Source organism: Lolium rigidum, chromosome 1 (genome assembly GCF_022539505.1).
Source record: "Lolium rigidum isolate FL_2022 chromosome 1, APGP_CSIRO_Lrig_0.1, whole genome shotgun sequence".
Lineage (NCBI taxonomy): Eukaryota > Viridiplantae > Streptophyta > Magnoliopsida > Poales > Poaceae > Lolium > Lolium rigidum.
The window spans coordinates 337,966,039-337,988,990 of NC_061508.1; the positions used below are offsets into that span (position 1 = coordinate 337,966,039).

Below are 22,952 nucleotides of genomic sequence, written 5' to 3' on the forward strand. Positions count from 1 at the left end.
AAAATTGCTGTTTGGCGAACTGCATCCAGGACGACTGGTAGACTGGTCAAATGTAAAATAGAAAATAAAAACAAAAAAATTATTTTCCTTACTATTTAATAATAACAAAAAATTATTTTCCTTATTATTTAATAATAACAAAAATATTATTTTCCTTATTATTTAATAATAACAAAAATATTATTTTCCTTATTATTTAATAATAACAAAAATATTATTTTCCTTATTATTTAATAATCACAAAAATATTATTTTCCTTATTATTTAATAATAACAAAAATATTATTTTCCTTATTATTTAATAATAACACAAAAATATTTTCCTTATTATTTAATAATAACAAAAAATATTTTGTAAGTGAGAAGCCACGGGAAGCTGCGGGAAGTACCCCGGGACGTGCTTATGGGCTTCAAGTGTAAATGTGAGAAATGCTTGTAGAAGCCCATGCCTAGAAGTTAGGTGTTTGGCTGGGCTTGTGCTTTTAAAGATCCAAAAGCAGTAAAAGCTCAAGCTCCAGCCCAAAAAACAGGGCCTTAGGCTTTCATACAATGGTGTATTATGTAGCCAACCAAACGCTACAAATACCATTTTCTCCCTTGTGCAAAAAAAGTTTCTGACGAGCACCAAACGAAATGTGGTGGATTCTGGCTAAAACAAATCTCCTCCAGTACTTGGTAGGTCAATTCTTGTGTAAATTAAGATGTGCATTTTCAGGCAAGAAAATCATCTCTTCTGGTTACGAATAGAATTCGAAATTACAGAAAAACTGGAAGCATGATTTGAAAATGTTTCGAATAGGTTTAATAGGAAAAATGCCCGTGCGTTGCACTGGGAAAAATGAAAACTTCAATGCTCCAGCATGTCCATAATTACTCAAATTTTGGCTGACACTACTTAAATTTTGGCTCAAAGTTAAGCTAACCGCATGAGCTTAGTCTTAATATTTTTAATCTACTCTTTCTATGCTTTTTTTTGCGAAAATACTCTTTGATACTTCATTATCATATTACTTTTTATCAACTATTATGAACAATAATATTAAGTATAATATGCTATATGTTTCAGTTTAGTGAGGACCTATTTCTCTCAATGTTAGCTCTACCCTCTACTCTCTCCACCTCCACTGCTTGTAGTTGTACTTACGCTTGCCGGATCGAATCATCAAGAATGGTCGGTGGCGGGCTGTTGGCGGCGTGGGGAAGCGGCACACCAAGGCACAACACGTCATCGCAGTGCGTTGTTGACTTAGCTGCCGGTCATCACTTCTTTGCACCCGGGCTTTTCCTTCCATGTCTGATTGGCGCTCGCATAGCTTTTCACTAATCCGACGCCCTCGGATCCTCGCATGCATGTCATTTCTTGTTGTTTCCTTCCATATCCGGTTGATTGAGTTTTTCTTTCTGATAGCGCTCGCATAGCTTTTCACCACTCCAGCGCCCTCGGCTCCTTGCATGATAGCGCCCGCATGATCCGTACGGCCGTCACTTTCTCGATTATGGTGCTACTTGTTCTTTCCTGGACGACCCGTTCACAACCATGAAACTTACGTATATAAACCAACAAGACACCCTATTACCCAGCGAGGTGGGACTAATCAACAAGGTACAGACGGTTTCTGGCTTGTTTTTCTGGTGTGAGATCGCCGGATCGTACTTTTTGCTAGTGGCCCGACCTAGTATATAACCAACCCAGCCCATAGCAATGCGAGCTAAGACCAAACAATCACCCAGCCGGATCGACAAATCGGAACTGAGCGAATCATTTTGCGATATTTTCTATCCTCTTAGGCCAGGACATATTGTCACATGAACCGCTGGAGCCAGGCCAAGAGGCCCAGCAGGCCCGCCACCCAACCGTAGCGATGCGCACACCACATCCCCCCGCTATTCCATCTTCTCCCGTTGACCGCCACCATCCCCTCGATTCCTCTCTCTACCTAGCATTTCTCCCTTCGCTGCTCTTACCCGCACAATGCTCCTTCCCCGATCCGGCCTTCTCCAAGCAAGGGCGTCGGACGTGCGGCCTGCCCTGCTCCCGCAGCGTCACGCGCTCTGCTTCCATGGAGCTTTCCGCAGCGTGGCACACCCTCCCGCCGCCGCCTTTGCACTCCAGGGATGGAGGCAGCAGACCTCGTCGTAGATTGGAATGGATTCAACCGGACTTGTCGCCACTTTGGGATGGAGGGCGTAGTCGATTGGGGATGGATTCAGCCGCCATCGTTGCCGATTGGGGACAGAAGCATCTGGCCTCGTCGCCGACTACTTCAGAGGAAACCAATCTCGTCAGCTACCGGGGATGCACGCAACTCCTTTCAAGTAAAGCAAGATGCACGCGCCGGCAGATTTTGTGGGACGGCAGCGGCTCTGGTGGCCAGAAATCGAGAGGGTGGAGGCTCCCTTCTGTTTGGGGGAGCGGTCTCGTTCGCCCGGGTGGGTGAGAAAGAAAAGGAAGGAAACGGTTCGGTAACATGGCAAAAGTATGTATTATGGGATTTGGTGGGAGGGCAAAATCGTCCAAAAAAAAGTTGGACGAAAATTTTGGCAGAAACCTTAGCTCCTTTATTATTAGGTATATATAGATTTGGCCCCGTTATGTTTTTGGTCACACTCCCGCCACTGCGGGTCTGCGTCCGTCCGATCGGATGCGGACACACCAACCGATCCGTCTCGCGGGGCCTTGGACCGGTCGTTGCAAGCGCGGAGAGGGGCCAGAGCCGAGAGCTTTTCAAGACAGGTCAAAATCTTGGAATGGACAGCAGTGTTGTCACTGTGCGAGTGTCACCTTCAGTTTCTGGGTGAAGAAAAATGGATGCTATTCTATTTATGCTGAGCATTTGACGATACTCGGCACACGATCTTCTAACCTGTCCCTGTACACTCATTCCGTTTCGTGGACGTCGTTGCGCATTGATTTATGTTATCCACGGAATGTGATCATGGGAAAAAACGAGATCGGCCATTGACGCCGTGGAGTCGTTGACCCAAAGGGCGGCTAAGGCAGCAGCATCAACACGCTCACAGCTAGCCAATGAGTTCAATACAAAATCTCTTCCATATGCCGAATTTATTCGGCCATTTTCTAAATTAATTTAGAGTAGTACTAGCATTTTCTAAATTAATTTAGTTTGTATCTAGTCTATTTTTAGTGTGTAGGTTCACTCCTTTTGGTTTGTATCTAGTCTACTTTGAAAATGTCTCAAACATCTTATATTAATGCCACGAGGGAGTACTTCTCCATGAGGAAGTATAATAAAGGCCTAGGTCAGGACTGCGATGCAATGACTAGCATAGTGTTGAAGTATTTTGTGTTTCGAAGGGCAGCGCATGCCAAGGCGACCCCAGGACGTCCAGGCAGCTTGGACTAGGCCACCATGACAACAGTCGAGTCCCGCAGGTATGCGAGCGAGGGCCAGCGGGAGAACAAGAGGAAGCGATGTCCCATGCTCGACGGGGAGGTGCACAAAGCCAAAAAGGACGCCTCCAAGGAGGAGCACGGCGCCATCGGGGCGTCGTCGACCACAGGCTTTCGCCCGGATGTGCACCTACACCATCACAACGGGGCAGGCTAACCTCCCACACCCTGCCGGAGCCGCAACAGGGGGTGGACACGGGCCACCGAGGAAGGGGAGCCGCCGAACTGCAGAGGTCCCACACCTTGGGAGGAGGGGCAGCCACCTTGAGGCACGAAGCAGGGCGCCATCGATCTGCAGAAGTGCAACATCCAGATGGGCGGGCCACAACCACCAGGAGGAGCACGAGGCCCAGCCAAGCTAAGCCAAGGGGCCGAGGATGGAGCAGCTGGAGCGAAAGCCGGGGGACGCGCATCAGCGCTCCCGAGGACGGGATCGATGGCCAGCCGCCGGAACGAAGAGGAGGCAGGCTTCCCGGACACGGCCTCGCACGAGGAGGCCAAGATCTGAAGCCGCAGGGGCCCTCCGGCCGAGCACGGCCACGCCGCGGCGGATGCACAGAGAGCACCAACCGGCGGCGCACTAGGCAGCCACCGGCCAGCCGAGCAGCGCCGCGCCCACCCCCAACCGCAAAGGCGCCGCTGCAGACCACGCCTCGGCATGGACGACGCGCGACGAGGGAGAAGCGGGGAAACGACGACGAGCAGGACGGCGGCGGGCCAAGCGCTGGAGCCTAGCGCGGACGGCGGCGACCTCCGAGGCTGGCATGGCGGCCTCCCTCCAAAACGGCCATGCAGGAGCCCGGGAGGCATAGATCCTCGCCGCCCCGTCCTCGGCGGCTCACGGCTTAGCCGGCGGCAGCCTCGGGAGGTGACGAGGAAGCGGGCAGAGGGCTAGAGAGGCGGCGGCGGCAGGGAGCTAGGGTTTCGCTCCTGAGGACGGGATCGATGGCCAGCTCATATGTTTTCTTCTCATCACGAGTCCTTCTCACCGATCCGTACATGTGCAGAAACAACTTATCAATCCATACTAGGAAAGCCACCATTCAGGTTTTTTTTTTGAGAGAACCATTCAACGTCTATGATTGTACATTCGTAATGTGTTTTAAAAAAAAAAAACTAGAAAGCCCTCACATAGTCATCTGGGGAGGAGGGGGGTGCTCTACGGCTACCGTACCGACGAGCAAAGATCCGGACGATTTTCATTGACGCGGCCCTTGCAGCTGGTATGCGAGGTTCCCGTGGGAGTCTGAATCTGTGTCCATGGCGTGCTTTCGCCACTACACCAAGTGGACATGCTGATGGTCGGGAAGCCCACTGATGTCAATGGAATGTCATTAATTTGCGAAAGACCCATTCACATGTTGTTTTGGTGTTGTTCTTTGGTTTTCCTCATTGAGTCAATCTAACTTTTCATCAAACATTCAGAGCTTTCATCATCTCGGTGTAGGTTAGTTACCCCTGCGCTCACTCGGTATACCTTCCGGATGCCAGTTACATGATCACCTAAGAGCATCCTCAGCCGTTGGGGCTCCCAGGCCGAAATCCGGCGTTATTTAGCGCCGGATGGATGTAGTTTTTGGCCTGGGGAGGCCCATTTTTCCAGCCGCGAGCCCATGGACGCGCACTCACCGCGTGCATAGCGACGGCGCAGTCACCGGGAAGGGCAATCGTCGGAGTTCCCTCGACGCATTGAACCGTCGCGAAGTGGTCCGGAGAGCCGAAACGACTCGTCGGGAACGGTCGAAGTGGCCTCGATGCGAGAACCGCCGTAATGGAGCACGAACTCCGCGGAAGAGCAACCGCCGCTCTCTTCGTCGAGAGACCTACATATACGGTTTCCGACGGCCGACGCCATTCATCTGTTCTCTCGTCACCATCCTCCGTCAACCATGAGCGATCTCTCTTGGCCATCGGACACCGACAGCGAGGGGAAGCCGCCTGGATGGCGCCATTGGTGGGATAAAGCTGCATCGTCCAGCAGCGACGATTCCCCTCCGCCGGCCAGCGAGGACGAATGGGATGACGACGAGGAGGACGAGGAGGAGGACGAAGAGGCCAAGGAGCGAGGCCGAGGAAGAGGCCGAGGAAAAGGAGGAGGAAGAGGCCGAGGAAAAGGAGGAGGACGACGAAGAGGCCGAGGACACCGACCGAGGAGGAGGACTCAAATTCCTCCGACGAGGAGGTGACGAGCCGGAAGCGTCGCCGCGACGACGATGAGGCGGGGCCACGTAGGAAGAAGAAGTAGTTTAAGTTTGTTTTAAAGTTTTTATATGTAATTTTTATGTTTATTCGAATTATATTAGAAATATATGTAATCTATCTATGTTGCACCACTTGAGATTTCAAAACTTTCGTTCGACGAGGGTATTGCCGTAGATCGGGAAGACGAGGGTATTGCCGTAGATCGGAGGCCATTGTCGCCGACAAGTTGGGGCCACGCGCGCTTTCGTTTCGTCCGGAGTCTCCGAGCGCTCCCCGGGGGGCTGGGGATGGCGTGGGATCGCCGGATGAATTTAGGCCCAAATCCGGACGAAAACGAGGAACCGGGGGCGCGACTGGGCCGAATTACGCCGTCCGGATGGAAAATACGCTCGCCGGGGGCCTGTTCGGGGAGACGAGTGGAGATGCTCTAAGCCCAAGAACGACGGGGTAGACAATGAAGAGGAGATCAACAACCAAAGCTTAAACCAAGAATAGTGGAACTGCCTTGGCCGCAGGAGGGGATATGCACGCGGAGAACAAGGTGAAGGCCAAGTTGCCCAGTCCCAAGTCCCAAACCCAAGGAAGGCTTAGCTCAGAATCAAGCAAGTCCCGTAAGTTTCAAGCAGATGCTATTTGGCCTGCTGTTATCTTTCTTTTTTTTTTGAATTAAATCCCGCCATTTACCTATCATATGTCGATGTCATTGCCCCGCAGTTAGTTGCATCTATTTAATCGAGATTCAAAACTGATCTCGGCTGGGTGCATATGCACCTGGTATTTACAAAACATATTTCAAAAAGTTAAAATGTTTAGGAAAAAAATTCCGCATGTAGAGTAGAGGGACATGCTATATATGCGCACGCAAAGTTTCACATAAAACCAACATTTTTTCCAATGTCAACAATCCTTGCAGCAACACCCGGTGTAGGTACTTATTCAAATTGTCTGAAACCCAAAAACTATGATCTCAAATTAATTACCTCTGATCCAGTTCAATATGAAAAAATATAATCAACATAAAAGTAACACATAAGTGTACCGTACAGAAGGAAATCTGCTTGCAACAACATGATAAGAACTTGATGAGATCATGTCATGACACGCCCTGCCCTTTCGCACTGTCGTTACTAGCGGCTTCGTCCAATCTCACATCAGGCTTCTCGGAGACGATCACCGGTGGAGCCCTGCCATGAGCTATGGTAGTTTGCGGTAGCAGCACCATCGTCGTGATCTTTCCTTCAGGTCTTCCTCGCAGGTGCAGTCATGGGAGGCGTTAGCCAGGCCGTTGAGGATTGCATGGATCTTGTGCCGCACATCCTCATCCTTCTGCTTGCAATCCAACGCTGTTGTGCAGTATCACCTTCGCTTGGTCTTGCCACCATGGAGACAAAGGATGGAGGCTGGGAGAGTGCGGCGCGGAGGGATTGGCGGCGGCGCGTGGGAGATGGGAGGAAGGCGGGGGCGCATCTTAGACCTTGGGTTGTGACCTCTTTCAGTATTTTTCCTTTTCTTTCTCAACTGCTCCATGGTCTCGGACGGACGATGGCGGGCGCAGAGGAGAAAATTTGCACTCCACAGGTGGAGCGTGGCCAGTCGACGGTAATTTCTAAGCGCACTTTTAAGTTAGGTTTAGGGTAATCATGCCGGTTGGATGTAACCAAGTGAGGTGATCTGGTGGTGTTAATTATTTGCGTATGTTAGGTGGAATGTACCTATAGGAAAGAAAATGTTTGCACTTTTATGCCTAGTAATAGATAATAGACTAGTAATGGTGCACATGCATATGCATGTTTTATTGACTCATAAGTTAAAACTACCAAATTATCTTGTAGACTTATTTTATCTTGAAAAATGTGATTTTATTACAGTATAACATATTCTTACTTAGTTAGTACCACAGCCATCTCTCTCAGCCCATCGACCCACCGAGCCCACGGGGTTGGTGCGTGCCGCACCGCACCGCACCGCACGGAGGGATTCCCCCGACCCCGAGTTTCCCCCTCCCACTTGTCGCGCCGCCGCCCACCATGGAATCCCGCGACGGCGACACCCGGAAAAAGCGCAAAGGGACCCCGGCGCCGCCATCAAGGAAGACGCGCAAGCCAACAGGCGCCGCCCCGCCACTCTCCCTCGCGCCGGCGCCGTCCATGCGCATGGGCCCCGGCGATCGGGGCGCGCCGATAGCAAGGACGAGGTCCAAGCCAACTGGCGCCGCCGCTCCCCCACCCTCCCGCGCGTCTGTGCCGCCGGTGCGCATGGGCCCCGTCGATGGGGGCGCGCCGACAGCAAGGAGGAGGTCCAAGCCAACTGGCGCCGCCGCCCCCCCACCCTCCCGCGCGTCTGTGCCGCCGGTGCGCATGGGCCCCGGCGATGGGGGCGCGCCGACAGCAAGGAGGAGGTCCAAGCCAACTTGCGCCGCCGCCCCCCCACCCTCCCTCGCGCCTGCGCCATCCGTCCGCATGGCCCGCGGAGACGGGGGCGCGCCGACAGGAGGGAGGACGCGCAAGCCAACTGGCGCCTCCGTCCCACCCTCCCTCGCGCCTACGCCGTCCGCCCGCATGGGCCTTGGCAATGGGGGCGCACCGACTGAAAGGAGGAGGAGGCGCAAGCCAACTGGCACCGCCGCACCACCTTCACTGGCGCCTGCGCCATCCGTGCGCATGGGCCTTGACAATGGGGGCGCACCGACTGAAAGGAGGAGGAGGCGCAAGCCAACTGGCACCGCCGCACCACCTTCACTGGCGCCTGCGCCATCCGTGCGCATGGGCCTTGACAATGGGGGCGCACCGACTGAAAGGAGGAGGAGGGGCAAGCCAACTGGCACCGCAGCCCCACCCTGCCCCACACCTCCGGCGTCTGTCCGCATGGCCCATGGCGATCAGGGCACTCCACCAGAAAGGAAGAGGAAGGGATCCTCATCACTGAGAGAAGGCAGGAGGGGCTGGCCCGAGAGGAGCTCAATCCGGAACAATTCCGCTGTGTGGCATGGTGGCCCACAGAAATCAGACGATGGTGATAGCTCGGAGAGTTCGGCAGGGGAGGATGATACCTGCGAGGATTTGGCAGGGCACAGTGATGACCCCAATGGTTCAGGAGCAGACGGTGCTGGCCAGGAGAGATCAGAAGATGATGATAGCTCAGAGAGTTTGGCATGGGAGGATGATACCCTGGGGGTTCTGGCAAGGCATGGTGATAACCCCAATGGTTCAGGAGCAGTTGGTGCTGGCCACACACATGGATCTCCTGACGCCCTAGCTGCACTTAGTGATCCGTCGAAGAATGTGGCGACACATGGAAAAATTGTGGTGGCTCACACTCCTAACACCCCTCCAAGGTATGTGTTAGATGAAACATCGCAGAGTAGACACATCTGTTCTTTCTCTTTTCAGAATTCTAATGAAGGTTCTAGTCAACATGTAAAAAGTGCACTTATCTTGCTAGAAGACAATTGGCATGCGCCTAAAATTTGATAGTTTTTCTTGCTCGCGTGCCTTTCTGGTAGATTCGAAGGGTTGTTGAGAATCATTACATCGCTCATACCTTGTGAGAATAAAGGGAAGTCGTACGAATGTAGCTTGGGCCAGATGAATGCATTTCTAAGATGGAGCCAAGCAGAGAATGCCTTCTTTTTTGAGGTATAAAACTTTACCTGTGTACAAATTCAGTATTACTTTCATGTATTTAAAGGAATTTGGCTGTTTCTGTTTCTGAAATCAGTGGAGTGACGATAAAATGGAAATGACATGTTGGATGCACAATATCAATAAAGGACAAACTTTCAAGTTTACCGTGAATGCAGGTACATACTAGCCTGTTAAAGTCTCTTGCCTATTAGATTTCAAAATAGTTATGTTAGCTCAAAAAATATTGTTAGTGTCCGTATTTGCTTAATTCAACATTCTTTGGCAGCATTTTCACATAAAATGGATAACTTAAGTGTGGAAAGAGCAGCAGTTGCATTCTCGGAAAATTTTATTGGTGATGATGAATATTGGTCAGATTTAAAAGACACACTCCTGATTGTAAGTATCTCTATGTTTAATTTATTCTTTAGGTATTCAACTTTACTATATCTTTGCGAATGTAATTGACATGCTGTGCTATCTTTTTGTAGATGTTTGGTTCTTTCGAAGACAAAGATTTGAAAGACTATGATTATCTTTATGTTTTCACCAGAGTGGGAGAGTCTATCGGTTTCAGAAATTTTAAGGTATCAATTTAAACATACCAGCTAAATCTGTTGTTATGTTTTGATAATATGACTCAAACTACGTAAAATTCTGTTATTGTTGCTTCTGCTTTGATAACACATGGCGTAAGGAATACTAGGTAGATAACTAAGTTGATACTAGCACATATTAGATACTGAGATTCACTTGATTCAGCATGTCTCCCTCCGCTCCTCCTTGAAGACAAGAAGAGAGCATGTATAGCACACCAGTTCAGCTGGTGAGCAAAGAAGTTGCTCAAAGCATGCTCTGTTTCTTAGTATAGGTCTTGTATCAGCACCAGTGCTGAGGCTAAGTACCCCTAAATGTACTTAAAAGGTAGCAGCTACGCACCCGAAGAATAGGTGACGATAGTAACCTTTCACTTTTGAAAGATGCCCAAATGATCTACCAGAACCAGTTCTACGTAGTTGTTGGTATAAGATCTATCAACGAACTTGCTTAGTTCGGTATTTCCTTCCACGGAATCAATTTCACCATTCAGGATTCCGGTCATCATCTCCAGTCGCGCCCCTCAAAAGGTGCCGGATTGATCGAATGGGGGATGCCTAAGCCTCCGGCGCGTCCGTTCCTAGCCGCGTCCCCTAAAACCACCCCCAAACATAAATTCAAATAGTTCACATTCAAAAGAGATTGTTCCTGCCGAAGTCGTTGTGATCAAAGTAGCCGCGATCAAAGTATTGGGCGCGATCATATTACAGACCGGGGGTGGGGGAGGGGTCGAATTGAACATAATTTAGAAGAAGCAGTTCGGCGACGATGACGACACATCCTGAGTCGACGCAGGTCCGTCGAGCACGACGGCGACCTCGTCGTGCTTTGCACGGTCTGGCTACGGCTGGGCATGGGCAGCCTGGCCCAAAAATTCCGCGTTAGGCCGGGTCGGGCTTGGGCCTGATTCATGGTTTTAAAGGCGGCCAGGCGGCCCAAGGCGATGGGGGTGCGCCTGGACGCATAGGCGCTCAAGGCGCGTTGCAAGGCGACGCCTTCGGTCGAAGCGAAGCGAAGGAAAGGGCTCCGGCCCAGTTTACTCAAAGGGCAAAAAAGAATTATCTCCGGCCCAACCGGCCCAACGAGACGGGGCCGGACGCAGAAAATACGTGCATCTCAACCTCGACCTCTCCGTCCCCGCAGCTCGCCGTTGCCGTCGGAGGAGGCCATCCGAGATGGGGCAAGGAGGAGGAGGAGGCCGGGCGGAGAGGCGGCCACCGAGGCGCCCGGCGGTGCCGCGGACTCCTAGGACGCCCGGAAGGAGATGCCTCGAAGCTTGGCCGGAGGAGGAGGAGATCCGGCGGAGGAGGAGCTGGCCGCCGGAGAAGAGAGAGCTCCTCTCTCTCTCTCAATCCACTCGATTTAGGTCACGGTGTGTTCCCCTCCTTCTCTCCTCTCTTTACCCTCTCAATCCCCTCTCAATTTCTCTCCAATTTGGCCCCAATTTCACTTTTCCTGCCGCCATCTCTCTTTCCCGCTCCCCTATCTGCCGGCCTCCCCAACGCGAGCAGAGCGTCCAGATTCTTGAAAAGCGTCCATTTTTGCGCCTAGGCGACGCCATTGGACGCCTCAGAGACGCCTCTGGACGCCTTGGTCAGAAATCAAAGGCGACGCCGACGCCTTGCCCTCCTGGAACGCTCAGACGCTTAAGCGTCGCTTAGGCGACGCCTTTAAAACCATGGCCTTATTTTTTAGCCCGAACGTCGGGCCAGGCAGGGCTCAGGCTTGCAATTTTCGCACTTTAGGTAAGGTTTGGGCCGGGCTTCTCGGGCCGGTTTCGGGCTTGATTTATAGGCCCGATGGTCGGGCCGGGCTTGGGCTTGGCATTTTAGGTTCGAGCTTTTTGGGGCTTGGCCCGAAGCCCGGCCCGACTTGAGTTTTGCCTAGGTGTAGGTCTGGCTGCTCCGTCGCCGATGCTGACGCAGGTGTACTAGCAGACGTTGTCGCCGACGCGCCTGCTTGTGCCGTTGCTGCCTCCGGAGGTGGGGTTGCTGCCGCTGCTTCAATCTCGTCGAGGATCATGCCTTTGTTGTAGTGGTGCGCCGCCAGTGTCCGGGATCCACTCCAACTATCGATGCGGTCAACGGGGAGAAGTCCTCTTTGCGTTCCTTGAGCTCCATCTTCTCTTCTTACCTTTCGTCGGCCTATTTGTCGCGTATGAGCAGGATCGAGGAGACCACGGCGAGGCACTTATTGATCGACGACTGCGTCTTCTCGGTCGCCGCTGCGTCTAGCAAGGCGGCCTTCGTAGCCTTGTTGCTGATAGGGCGCACTGCCGATGTTGCGAGCGGCGCATCCTGATCAAAGGCGCCATCTTTTCCCTTCGTCAAGACAATACACGTCAACCGCCACTTCTCGCAGGGTTTTAGCTTGCTATAGCAATGCAGCAACACGAAAGACTTAAACCCTTCTGAATTCTTCCGGCACAACCCCATGGCGCGGTCGAACTAATCAAAGGAAATGCAATAGACTATCAAATTGTGATTGAAAGAGGTGCTAAACTGGTGGTAGAAAGAGGCGTACCAAATCATCGGCGTTTGCACCGCTATCCCCTCTTTTCTCGAGCTCGAAATGGAATCCATGGAACATGTTCACCGACGTTGACATTGCCTTTTGGCTCCTCTTCATTGGCATCGTGCGGTAATCCTTGTCGAGGAACTTGCACTCGTTGAACTTTGCCTTGATCCTCGCCCAGTACTTCCCGTACTTTTGGTTGGCGCCGATGACCGAGTCGAGGCTCACCGTCGCCCACGAATCGCAGAGGCACTAATCTTCCAGAACCTTCCTCACGCCGGTGCGTCAACCTCGACGAGATTCTCTGCATCCTTGAAGGCATCCTCCTCCTCGTCCTCTTCGTAGCCGTCGTCTTCGTCATCCTCGTTGCCGTCCTCCTCGTCCTCCCCGTCCTTTTCTTCGCGCGCTGCCTCCTCCCCGAACGGATCACCGATGCCCTCGAATTGGAGCGGACCCCTACGGTAGTGAAGGCAACGATGTCCGCACCGTGGCCTTGCTGGCGCTGCTGCTCGTGGTATGTCGGGGAACACGACGTTCGGGTTGAAGCCGCCGCGCACTAGTGCATCCTTGTACCGCGGCTACAAGCGCGGTGTCAAGCACCCGGGCGTTGCCGCTGCGGCCTCACCAAAGAAACCGGCTATCGACGGGGACGCCACTCCCGGAATGTACGCGCTCGTCGAACAACTCCATGGCTTGCGGCGGTCGCAGTGGCACACGAGGCCAACACGGCCTTCTGCTGCACAAGCGACGCCGCCATCTTCCTCGCTTGCTCCACCACCCGCCGCTCCCTCCGCTCCGCCGTCGACAACTTGCACCGCATGCAGTCTTCCTGCCACGGTTCTTCGGTCCACTCCTCCGGCTTCACCTTCGCCGCGCCTTCAGCCCCTTCTTCGCTGCCTACTTGCCCGGTGGCTTGGTGGCCGATTTCTTGGCTACTTTTTGGGGACTGTCGGCGCCATGGCTGGGAGAGAGTAACGGCAGTGGGAGGGAGAGTATCTGCGGCAAGAGGGAGAAATGAATCGGCAGGAGGGGGTGAAATCTTTTCGCAGGGGTAGAGAAATGTGCGGTTGGCGGCGGGAAGTGGCGGGAGGGCGTGATGTGGTGGGAGACTAACTAAATTTCAATGTGTCACTGCCGCATCGGACTCACCAGTCGCGGCTCGTTTCTCGCTCTGTCCGGCGCGCCCGGAGCGTCCCCTATGTAGCGGAGACAGCCTCGGGGCGGCGGACAACGTAGTGGGCCACGCCGGGCAGAAAGGACCTTTGGGTCGCGCAACTGGGTATGGTTAAATGTCCGGCGGGCCCCAAAAACCTTTGGGGGATGCGACTGGAGATGCTCTAAGGCCAATATCCCGTGAAGTGATTCCCCAAGGGTGTGTTGCAAAGATTCAGTAACATGATCTCATACAAACCTGTGGATTGATTCCCGAAGGGTGTGTAATAACATCAGGAATCATCCAAAAAAATTGTGTCCACTACCGTAATTCTGCCAAAATGATATAATTGTGTAATTGCTACCTTTCACTACCGTAATTGTGCCAAATTGATATAATTGTCTGATTTTCAAAAGCGACATACCGGCAGGCAGTCGTTAATCTTGTGTGTAGCATGCCCAGTTTCAGACCAAGCTATTTCTTCGTCACAAACTTCAAACTTCTATTTTACTGTCATTACTTGTCTGGTTTTCAGCCTCCTCCATCACTTGCATAATAGGCTCATAGTGAAGTTTCTGAAGCATGGATTATAAGTCACTATCCGTTTCACCATGTGAAATTTCCTTTTCTAAAGTATTCATCTGTTTCAATCATTAAACCGCACGTCCATGCATCCATTTCAGCTCCCTAAACTCATATATACTAGGCGAATAGGCGTGCTTCGCCATGCCGCCTGCCCCTTGTTTTGGCACAGCCTGTCTGTTGTGATTGACAACAGCGCATGCAGTTCTGAACTGGTATGGCGTGCGTATTGTGTGGTTGGTGGGAGTGTGGGCTGGCTGGTGTGGACTGTTTAGTGACTTCATGGTGTGCGCAAGCGTGTGACCTAAGTGTCAGACGCAGCCTGAGTAGCGGATTGCTGTGGCATGCTGATATTTGCTTGCATGGGGTTTTGTTTGGTTGAGACCTTGGGAAAGCTAGCCAGGTATATGGGAAAGTTGGCGCAAGCGCAAATATAATATATCTGTAATAGGTACAGTGCTACAAGAAGTATACATGATTGAAAAAAAATTCTGACCTGTCTAATTGTGCACAAGCAAGAATGATAGTCTGAGAAATACATCCGTGTATTCACGAGGTTTCATCTCGAGAAAACCTGAATGTAGTGTATTAGATCCATATTCGATGCTCCCTATGATGATTATAGAGCAAAATCAGAATTAGATTAGGCAAAACCGCACGAAAAAACAACAGACTGTATTATCCAAATTCAGGAAATTCAACTCATATTTGTCGAAGTAATAGGTAGAACTTAAAGCTGATTTGAAATTATTGAAATGCAAGTAATTCTGAGCGAGGCCATCATACAATTGACTATGCCGGAGGGATGTGAGAGTAGGGGCAGGGCCAGATCAGTAGTGAGGTTCCAGCAGACGGAACAGGAAGGCGACGCACCACAGGAACGCTTACCGGCTGGACGTGTGGGCATGCAACCGTACCACATTATGCCAGCTGCACCGCATGCACCCAAGCCAACTGAGTTGTCAGCTGTCAAAGCCAACCCCACAATGGGTCCCACATCGCAGCGGCACAGCGTACACCGATGGCCTGGGAAGAGCCGCAACTCTCCCGGCTTACAACTCAGAGGAATGCTCTCATTTCCCCATACCTGAAGAGAATTTGAAACATAAATGAATATTTGGATGACCTTAGAGGCGACTGGGTCTATGCAGATGCTCTCTTAAACCAACCTTCATCATGCTTCCAACTTCTCTGCAGCTTCTAGCATCTAATCTCAGTTCTCTCCTTCAGTCTGTCCTCGTCTAGATCCAGCAATTACATCTAACAGTAAAAGTTCGCCCAGGACTAGATTTAACAACATGCACGCCACCTGATTCCTCGTAGCCAAGAACACACACATGAAGGAAATAGCCATTGCTAGATCTAGCCTTTGTCATGTAGATTTAATGCTAACACATGAAGATCCAACCTTTGGAGGTGGAAATCACTGAACTTGAGAAGATATACGCCACCATTGGTCCTGGATGCTGTCTTAGGGCCGGTCCTCATTGCTTGCGGTCGCGCATGCAGCAACCCCCAGAAGGACCACCACTAGCAGGAGCAGCGCTTGGCCCTGGTAGCACCTTCCGTCTCGACTGCGGCATTCTATCCTCTTGAGCCGTGAATCACCAGAGAGAAGAGATATGCGAGAGAACCAGAAACGAGGGGCGTGAGATAGCGATGGGTTAGGAAAGGTGAGCACACACCGGAGAAAGGGCGCTGTGGAGGGGCAGGTTGGCTGCATCAGCCAATTGATCTCGAGTTTGGCCAGCCAGCATTTGGAAGGAGGTCCAAACTTTGAGTTAGTCCATCCCAATTCATCCTTCTACGCAAACAGCTGGCCCGACTCCAAAATGCGGATGTCTACACCCCACGTGAGAATAACCCACTTAACCATACACACCCTTCGTGTGTCAACCTTCTAGAGTTCTTCGTACTACTCTGGTTCTCTCAAATTCCAGATCCCTTGGCAATCTGTCCAGACCACACTATAAATAATTGAGAGGAAGAGAGACATCCATATCCTGTGACTCATGCATGACTGTTTTTCCCAAGCCACCATAATTTCTTTTATTCTGGTAGAGTTTAGAAAGGCTGCACAGGCATTGTCAGTTTTTACTAAAATGAGACCGCACACAGATGATCTTGTACAATTCCATGTATAAGCGGACAAGATAATGACATTGTGCTGATTTCAGTAAATTAAATCAACACCTGATTTGTTAATACTGTTGTTTTAGGGGTTGGTCTGGATTTGTAAACTCATCCATACTAAAACTACTATCCGATGAGTGGAAACATCTAATAACTGTTTAGAATTTAATTGATTTGAAATCATAGAAAGTTATTTTCTCTCGGTATAGGTTTGCTTCTGTAATAAATAAGGATTTGTTCAATGTTCGAATAATTTAAGCAGATTTTGGTGGCTTAAATGTAAGTTAGGTTCTGCTGTATTGTTGAATTTAAGCAGATATTGAGGTGCATCAGTTATGAATTATAGTAATTTTGGTTGTTGTGAATACTTTGTGTTATTCAATCAAATGTTTATGTTTGGCCTACGATTAAAATTTCTTTCTTATGGAACAGATAACCAGCTTACCCAAGGCCGGTGATTCTTCCAGTAAGTTGGTGCTCAAAGAGGTAGGTGTTGCATTGTCATTCCTAATAATATAGCAAAAAAAAATCGAGAGTAGGCCAAAGTGGCATACCATATTTTTATAGGAGAGAAATTCCTAGTATAACAATTTACATCAGACATAATGAAATCCGTGAATTGTATGCAGATCAACACCAACTTTTCCTTAAAGCTTGCTGATGACCAGGTGACCCCCAACAACTCATATATAGGTGCACATCTTAAAGAAGATGAGGTAAACCATGTTCATAATCTTTATAACGATGCTTGTTCATATAAATAATTACATTTTGAAGGAAAAATACCTCATTTCAGTATGATAGAGTTTTCAGGTGTTAAACAATGTTATTTGCATGGATATGTGTTGGTAGAGTTTTAGGATGTAAAAAAAAAATTCATTGTTATGTTGTGCTAATTGGACAAACTTTACACATGCAGACTCTAAGCCTTTGTGAGGTTACCCTATATGGTATTTCAAATGGACAGACTGGTTCCTGCTTATTTCATCATGTTGATTTCAACGGAACAATTTACTCAATTGCTCTTAGGAATGGGACTTATCTGTCAACATTGGAAAAACTTCAAGGGTTTAATACATCACTTGCAGAGATTGTTGTGATAGAACCTTCATTGAAAATGAAACATATTATTGGGTCAGCAACAAATAAGACATACTGTTTTGTTCGAGAGAGATTTAAATCAATTCTCCAGTCTTTGTTTGCTGAGGTCGCAACGCTGTTGGAGTCTGGGAAATGCATCAGCGAAACAAGTCACCTATTCATGCACAATATACTTGTTAGAGGGACTAGCGTTAGGCTATATGGACTCGATCTGACAGATTACAGTGATGATTTAGCCAAACTTACTGTTGAACAGCTTGTGGATGTGGTCAGAAAATGCTTTCCCATAGATACAATTCCTATAGATTTGCATGAGTTGCTTGAGGAGTTGGAAGAGAATCCATTGGATGGAATAAGAATAGCAGAAGATGATTGCTCGTTGTTGAAGGCAGAGGAAAGAAGGAAGATGTTGATCGACTTCAATAGTGAATACATGACAAATGTGGAAGAAGGACCTGCTGATTCTGACCGTATCAACGAGATAACTTTCTTCGAAGATTGCCCATATGCGGCAGACTGGGACCATATAATGAAAGACAACGAGTACATGGTCCAGGTTGGCAATATGGATAAATCTAATCAAAAGAACGAGGCTGATGAAGATAATAATGATAAGAATGCAGTAAAACTGAGAATGGAAAAGAAACAGAAATTGGCTAAAAACACTGCGAGCATCAAGAAATTTGCCGATAAGAAGAAACTGCAGCTTCAGCTTAACAGAGGCAGTCAGCAGTTCAGCTCCAAAAGAAATTTTCTGATGCATATGCCTGAAAAGGCAAAAAAGGTAAATATCAAAAGTGTGCTGTATATTATTTTGTTCATGACTTTGTATGTTCAAATCTTTGTTTTTTATTTTGTGTTTCAGGATGGTATAATTCCATTCAGGCTAGGGATGTCTGATCATATTTTGACAGCCTACTTCCCTAGATTCCTCCGATTTGTTCAAAAGAGGATGAGAGATCTGAAAGCGCAGAGAGGAATGTAAGTTTCGATATCTCCACAACTAACATAGTTAAGTTTTTATCCATAAATTCGAATTGGAACTCGGGTGTGCGACGAATTACATGGCAGTTTCGAATGCACCCAGGCCCATGTTTCTACACCTTAGTCTAAAACCATACAGATTTGTTACCCCTACTAAGAATACAGCGATTTCAATGTTAATTTTAGATCACAGCGGCACAGTTTCCCCTTGAGTGCAAACTGACCACACTCAGCAATCACAATCCTGTCCGTTGTCTATCATCTCTACATTGAATTCTTCATGCTCCATTTCTCGCGTCTTGCTGCATTCGTGTACTTAGCCAGTTAGCCTTGTATAGTTTGTTCTTCTCAATTTCTGCAACGTGGTACACTACAATTCAGCGGTATATGGGACCCATTTTTTTTTGTTTGTGCTTTTAGTAACTTACTGAGCACCTAGAAGTTTGTGTTGTTTGCACAGTGATCTCCCAGCTCCTTAAAAACCGCTGATCGATTTATCTAGCGCATTTGTCTTGTTTGCACAGTCTCCAATCTTGGGGAGCGAGTCCGACTCGCACCCCCTGCGTCGATAAACATTTGCCAACTTATAAGCTATAAAGTTAAGAGGTCGATCCCCCCACCGGGGGTTTGACAAAAAGAGAAAAATAAATGCTGTTAAGTTTCTGCACATTTCTGTCTCTGAATTTACCAGCCTCTAGCCCATTTCTGTCTCTGAACTACGGCGGTGCATTATCTAAAAATCACCTCCCATGGGAAAAATAGAGATACAAGTGCTGGTGTGTCACTGGATCCAGGGGGGAAATTCATCCCGCTGCCGTTTATCACCACCATGCCTTTGACTCTGCTTGTCTCACACCTGAGGCTGCATATCAATTTTTGGGCGCTTTAGGTGGGACGAGGACGAAGGTACCCTGTCCCTTTTGCGAAGAATGTGGTTGCTCACTACACAGGCCAGGGTCACCCGGAACTATCAGGGGCCCACGCCCAAGGCCTGGATGGAAAATTCTGTACCACGGCTGTCCGTTGACTTGCCGCTTGTGCCGCTTGATTACACGGGATTAAAAGTTCGTTTGCTTAATTTCAGCTAGTCTTCCGTGGCATCCTTTAGCCCGCTTAGACCCGTCAACAAACAGCGTTGGCACTTGGCAGTCCAGCGGCACTTCGTTCGGTCAGCTCTGCTCGGTTCCCTATCTGCTCCTCTACCAACCGATTAGGCACACGGCAAAAAATGGGTCTACATGCCAACCTTACCCTGCCGTGCCCGATCCAGCGTGCTGCCTTGAGAACTCCACTGCTAGCTTGCATGTGCAACGTTATGGTGTTTCTTTTCTGCTGGCTGGTGAATGTGCCAACTGTCGATGTTGTTGTGCTCTAATTGATGTGGAGGAAGCAAAAACGGTTTGCTACTGATTGAACCTGAAATACCTTGCTACACTGAACAAATGTGTATCTAGTTTTCAAACTTGGTCACAATTTAAGGCCCCTTTCTGACATGTCCAAAAAAAAATGTAGCTTTTGAGCTGATACTCTCAAACGAAGAAAAAAATATTACAACAGCAGCACATGTCTGAAGAAGGAGCCTACCGACTGACTTAGTTGTCATACAACACAAAAATCTGTTCCAGAAAAATATCGCATAATAGAATGGGCTCTAATACAATCCAAGAATGTCACCAGTATTTGCTTTCTCAACCTAATAAAAATAATATAACGTCAACTTTCAGAACATATTAGTCTACTGTTCATTCTATGGTGCTAAGGGAACTGACAAGACAGACCTCAACGTTCTCCATCGTGGTTGCTGGTGAACGATGTACAGAACTGGGAGATTGTTGAGGTGTTGAGACAATTCCTAGCTTCTGCCTCTATTCCATGTTGTTTGATTTAGTCTTGAAATAATTATCTGCAATAACCACAAAAGATCAGATAAGGCATACTTTTTCAGAAAGCTAACTAAAGTATAGCTTACCCAGTACATCTCTAAAAAAATGGTTAGCCAATATCGCACAAAGTGCAGAACTTACCACAGTAAGGTCCTGCTCTATGTCAGCTGCTACTCGATGAGTCTGATTGATCTGTTCACCTTGTCGATGCAAAGTCAGCAGAATTTGTGCAGCATCTTCTCTAATAGCTTCAGCGACCCTAACTCAGTATTCAAAATGTATTATTTGCATGATACATCTCAATAGAATGGGATAATTTCGGGGTGGGTAGAGAAGAGCCAAGTTATACATCTCACCATATCAGAGAGGGCATGTAACCACCAATGAAGCACTGAATAAGTAGTTTATTTAGTACCTTAAATCCAGAATCAATCAATGTATATGTTTAATGGTGCCAAGCGTAGTAACAGAGAGAAGATGCATAAATAAGTCATTGTACAAAATCTAGGACTATAATCAGGCTACAAATCAGGTGGTGCAATGTGTGCTTGAAGCTGATGAGTGCACACTTTCTGTGGTGTGGTGTTTGACACTACTCACAAAGACGTAATGGGATATAGCTGTGTAATCATGAAGGTTGGGTAATGGTGTAATGCGTAATTGATATATCGTACCCTCAAGACAACACTCTGATAACAGTGCTCCAAAATTAGCTAACAATTGTTTTATTTATGTGTTCTTGGATAGATATTGACATGTTAAAGTGTCTTGGACAGCCGACGTGTTGTCTACTTCCAAAATCAACCAGCCGCTCAACCCTGCTATATCTTCCGAGACAAGAGCACAAATCAAAGAGCATTGAGGAAACCATAGACAGGGAGAAATTTACCAATGTCATCTCTATTTTTCTTGAAGTCAGATTAGTGTGCACGTTTAATTTACATGTCTTGCTAGTAGTATTCCAAAGCATGAACACTAAAGTTCCCGAAACTGAAGCTAATTGATCGACGTAGTCACATATTAAGAAAGAAAAAATATAGAGATGAACCCATCCCAAATCATTGTAACTTGGGGACCTCGCTGCCGTCCAAACCTAGTGCAGATGATCCAAGGGATACCTTATGCGAGCTCATCTTGAAGGCGGTGGTGAGCAGACCTCGCCACCGTCCAGCTACACCCACAGACCTCGCTGGTTCTGTGCCCCACGGAGCTCGCCAGACGGCTGCGGCTCCGCACAGATCTCGCCGGAGGCCTGCTGCTCCCCATAGACCTCGCCGGAGGCCTCCTGCTCCCCACCGATATTTCCGTCTGGAGATGGGGAACAAGGGGGATCGGAGGGATGGAGCGACGAGGCGATGGGATTCCTCCGGCCCTGGCGCCCGCCACCAGCGCCACGGAGGCAGGTGTTGATGCTCGGTGGCTGCCTGGCGGCAGTGCTGAGTTTTTTGCGTGCCTGTGGGGGGTCACTTAACCGATTTAGGTGGGCGGCGGCGCCAACTTACAGGCCAGTTAGCAGACTGCCAACTTTCCAGTGAGTCCAAAACAGCATCGTCCATGTACACTCCGCGCCGTCCTTTCCGAGCACCGATATTAAGGGCCCACGGCATAGCTTTGCAAATACCACGTGTTGAACACAGCATTTACCTCTGGCATGTATCTCCTTATGCTTTTAGCTGGCACAAACCTCCACACTTATTTCCACGGTCATCGTCACTCGCATCCCCTTATCACTTTATTCTATCTTGTGTCTTGACATCCTGCTGTGTATTGTGCAGATTCAAGAAGAGGTCACGTCCTGGCTTGTGGGCTAGGGGTCAGCGACAGTAGAAAAGGCTGAGTTCGAGCCGGCAAGTCCAACCCAGGACATGGCTAGCTTGTTCCATTGGTTGTTTGTCTAGCAGCTAGTCCATTTCTTTTTTGCTGGAAAGCAAACCTTATTGATGTACAAGTAGTTTGGTTCACTTGTGCCATATCTTTGTACTATGTGACTAAGCTCATGATTGGTACTCCCTCCAGTCCATAAAAAATGTCGGAGTTTTAGTTCAAATTAGCTCAAATTTGAACAAAAAACCTAACACTTATTATGGATCAGAGCTTTCTGGAGGAAAAATACACTTGGTGTGATGATCATGTGATGTGCCATGCTCGTCTCACTATGTACACTGGAGATGTACATATGCGGACTGTGGCGTGGCTGTAAAGTATTTGATAATAACCACGTACAGCCGCATGGCAGGGGATTCCATGTGAAAACTCAAAGTCCGAGTCTGCTAAATACTTTTTTGTGGGTACAAGTGATTACACTTTAAACAAAATCTGATTGTTGAAAAAATAAATAATTATAAAGTTGTACCAGGCAGCTTGCTGCATTGGCTCAATCATGTATATGCCCGGTGAGAATCTGAAACTCTAGGACAAAAGAGAAATACACTAGGTAGGAAAGCGTGGCTTGCCCGACTAACAGTGAGCAAGCAAATATGAACAAACATTATGAAAACAATTTATAATACAATAGCCAACAAACGGTTTATCGGTAATTACATAATATAGAAAGTTTATAGATAATTATGTAATACGTGACATCAGATGAACTGAATAACTAATAAATACCGTATATATACAATTTTAAAACCAGTACACATGAGGATCGCCATGACAGAAACAGAAACATGAAGGGGAAAACCATCTTCAGCAGCGGCAGGTATTTGATTAGATTACAACCATAGATATCGAGCACATGTACTCACACAAAAGGCCTAGAATAAAAA

General features: G+C 48.5%; 1 protein-coding gene across 1 annotated transcript; it reads left to right on the forward strand.

The window, feature by feature from the left end:
• Positions 1-8,203: 8,203 nt before the first annotated feature.
• LOC124700551 lies at positions 8,204-22,437 on the forward strand. The gene is made up of 10 exons (XM_047232658.1): positions 8,204-8,948; positions 9,117-9,249; positions 9,332-9,413; positions 9,524-9,636; positions 9,729-9,824; positions 16,649-16,702; positions 16,846-16,932; positions 17,136-18,101; positions 18,183-18,298; positions 21,960-22,437. Exons 1-10 carry the CDS (start codon positions 8,275-8,277, stop codon positions 22,009-22,011), a joined length of 2,373 nt encoding a protein of 790 aa, XP_047088614.1. The 5' UTR covers positions 8,204-8,274; the 3' UTR covers positions 22,012-22,437.
• Positions 22,438-22,952: the final 515 nt, after the last annotated feature.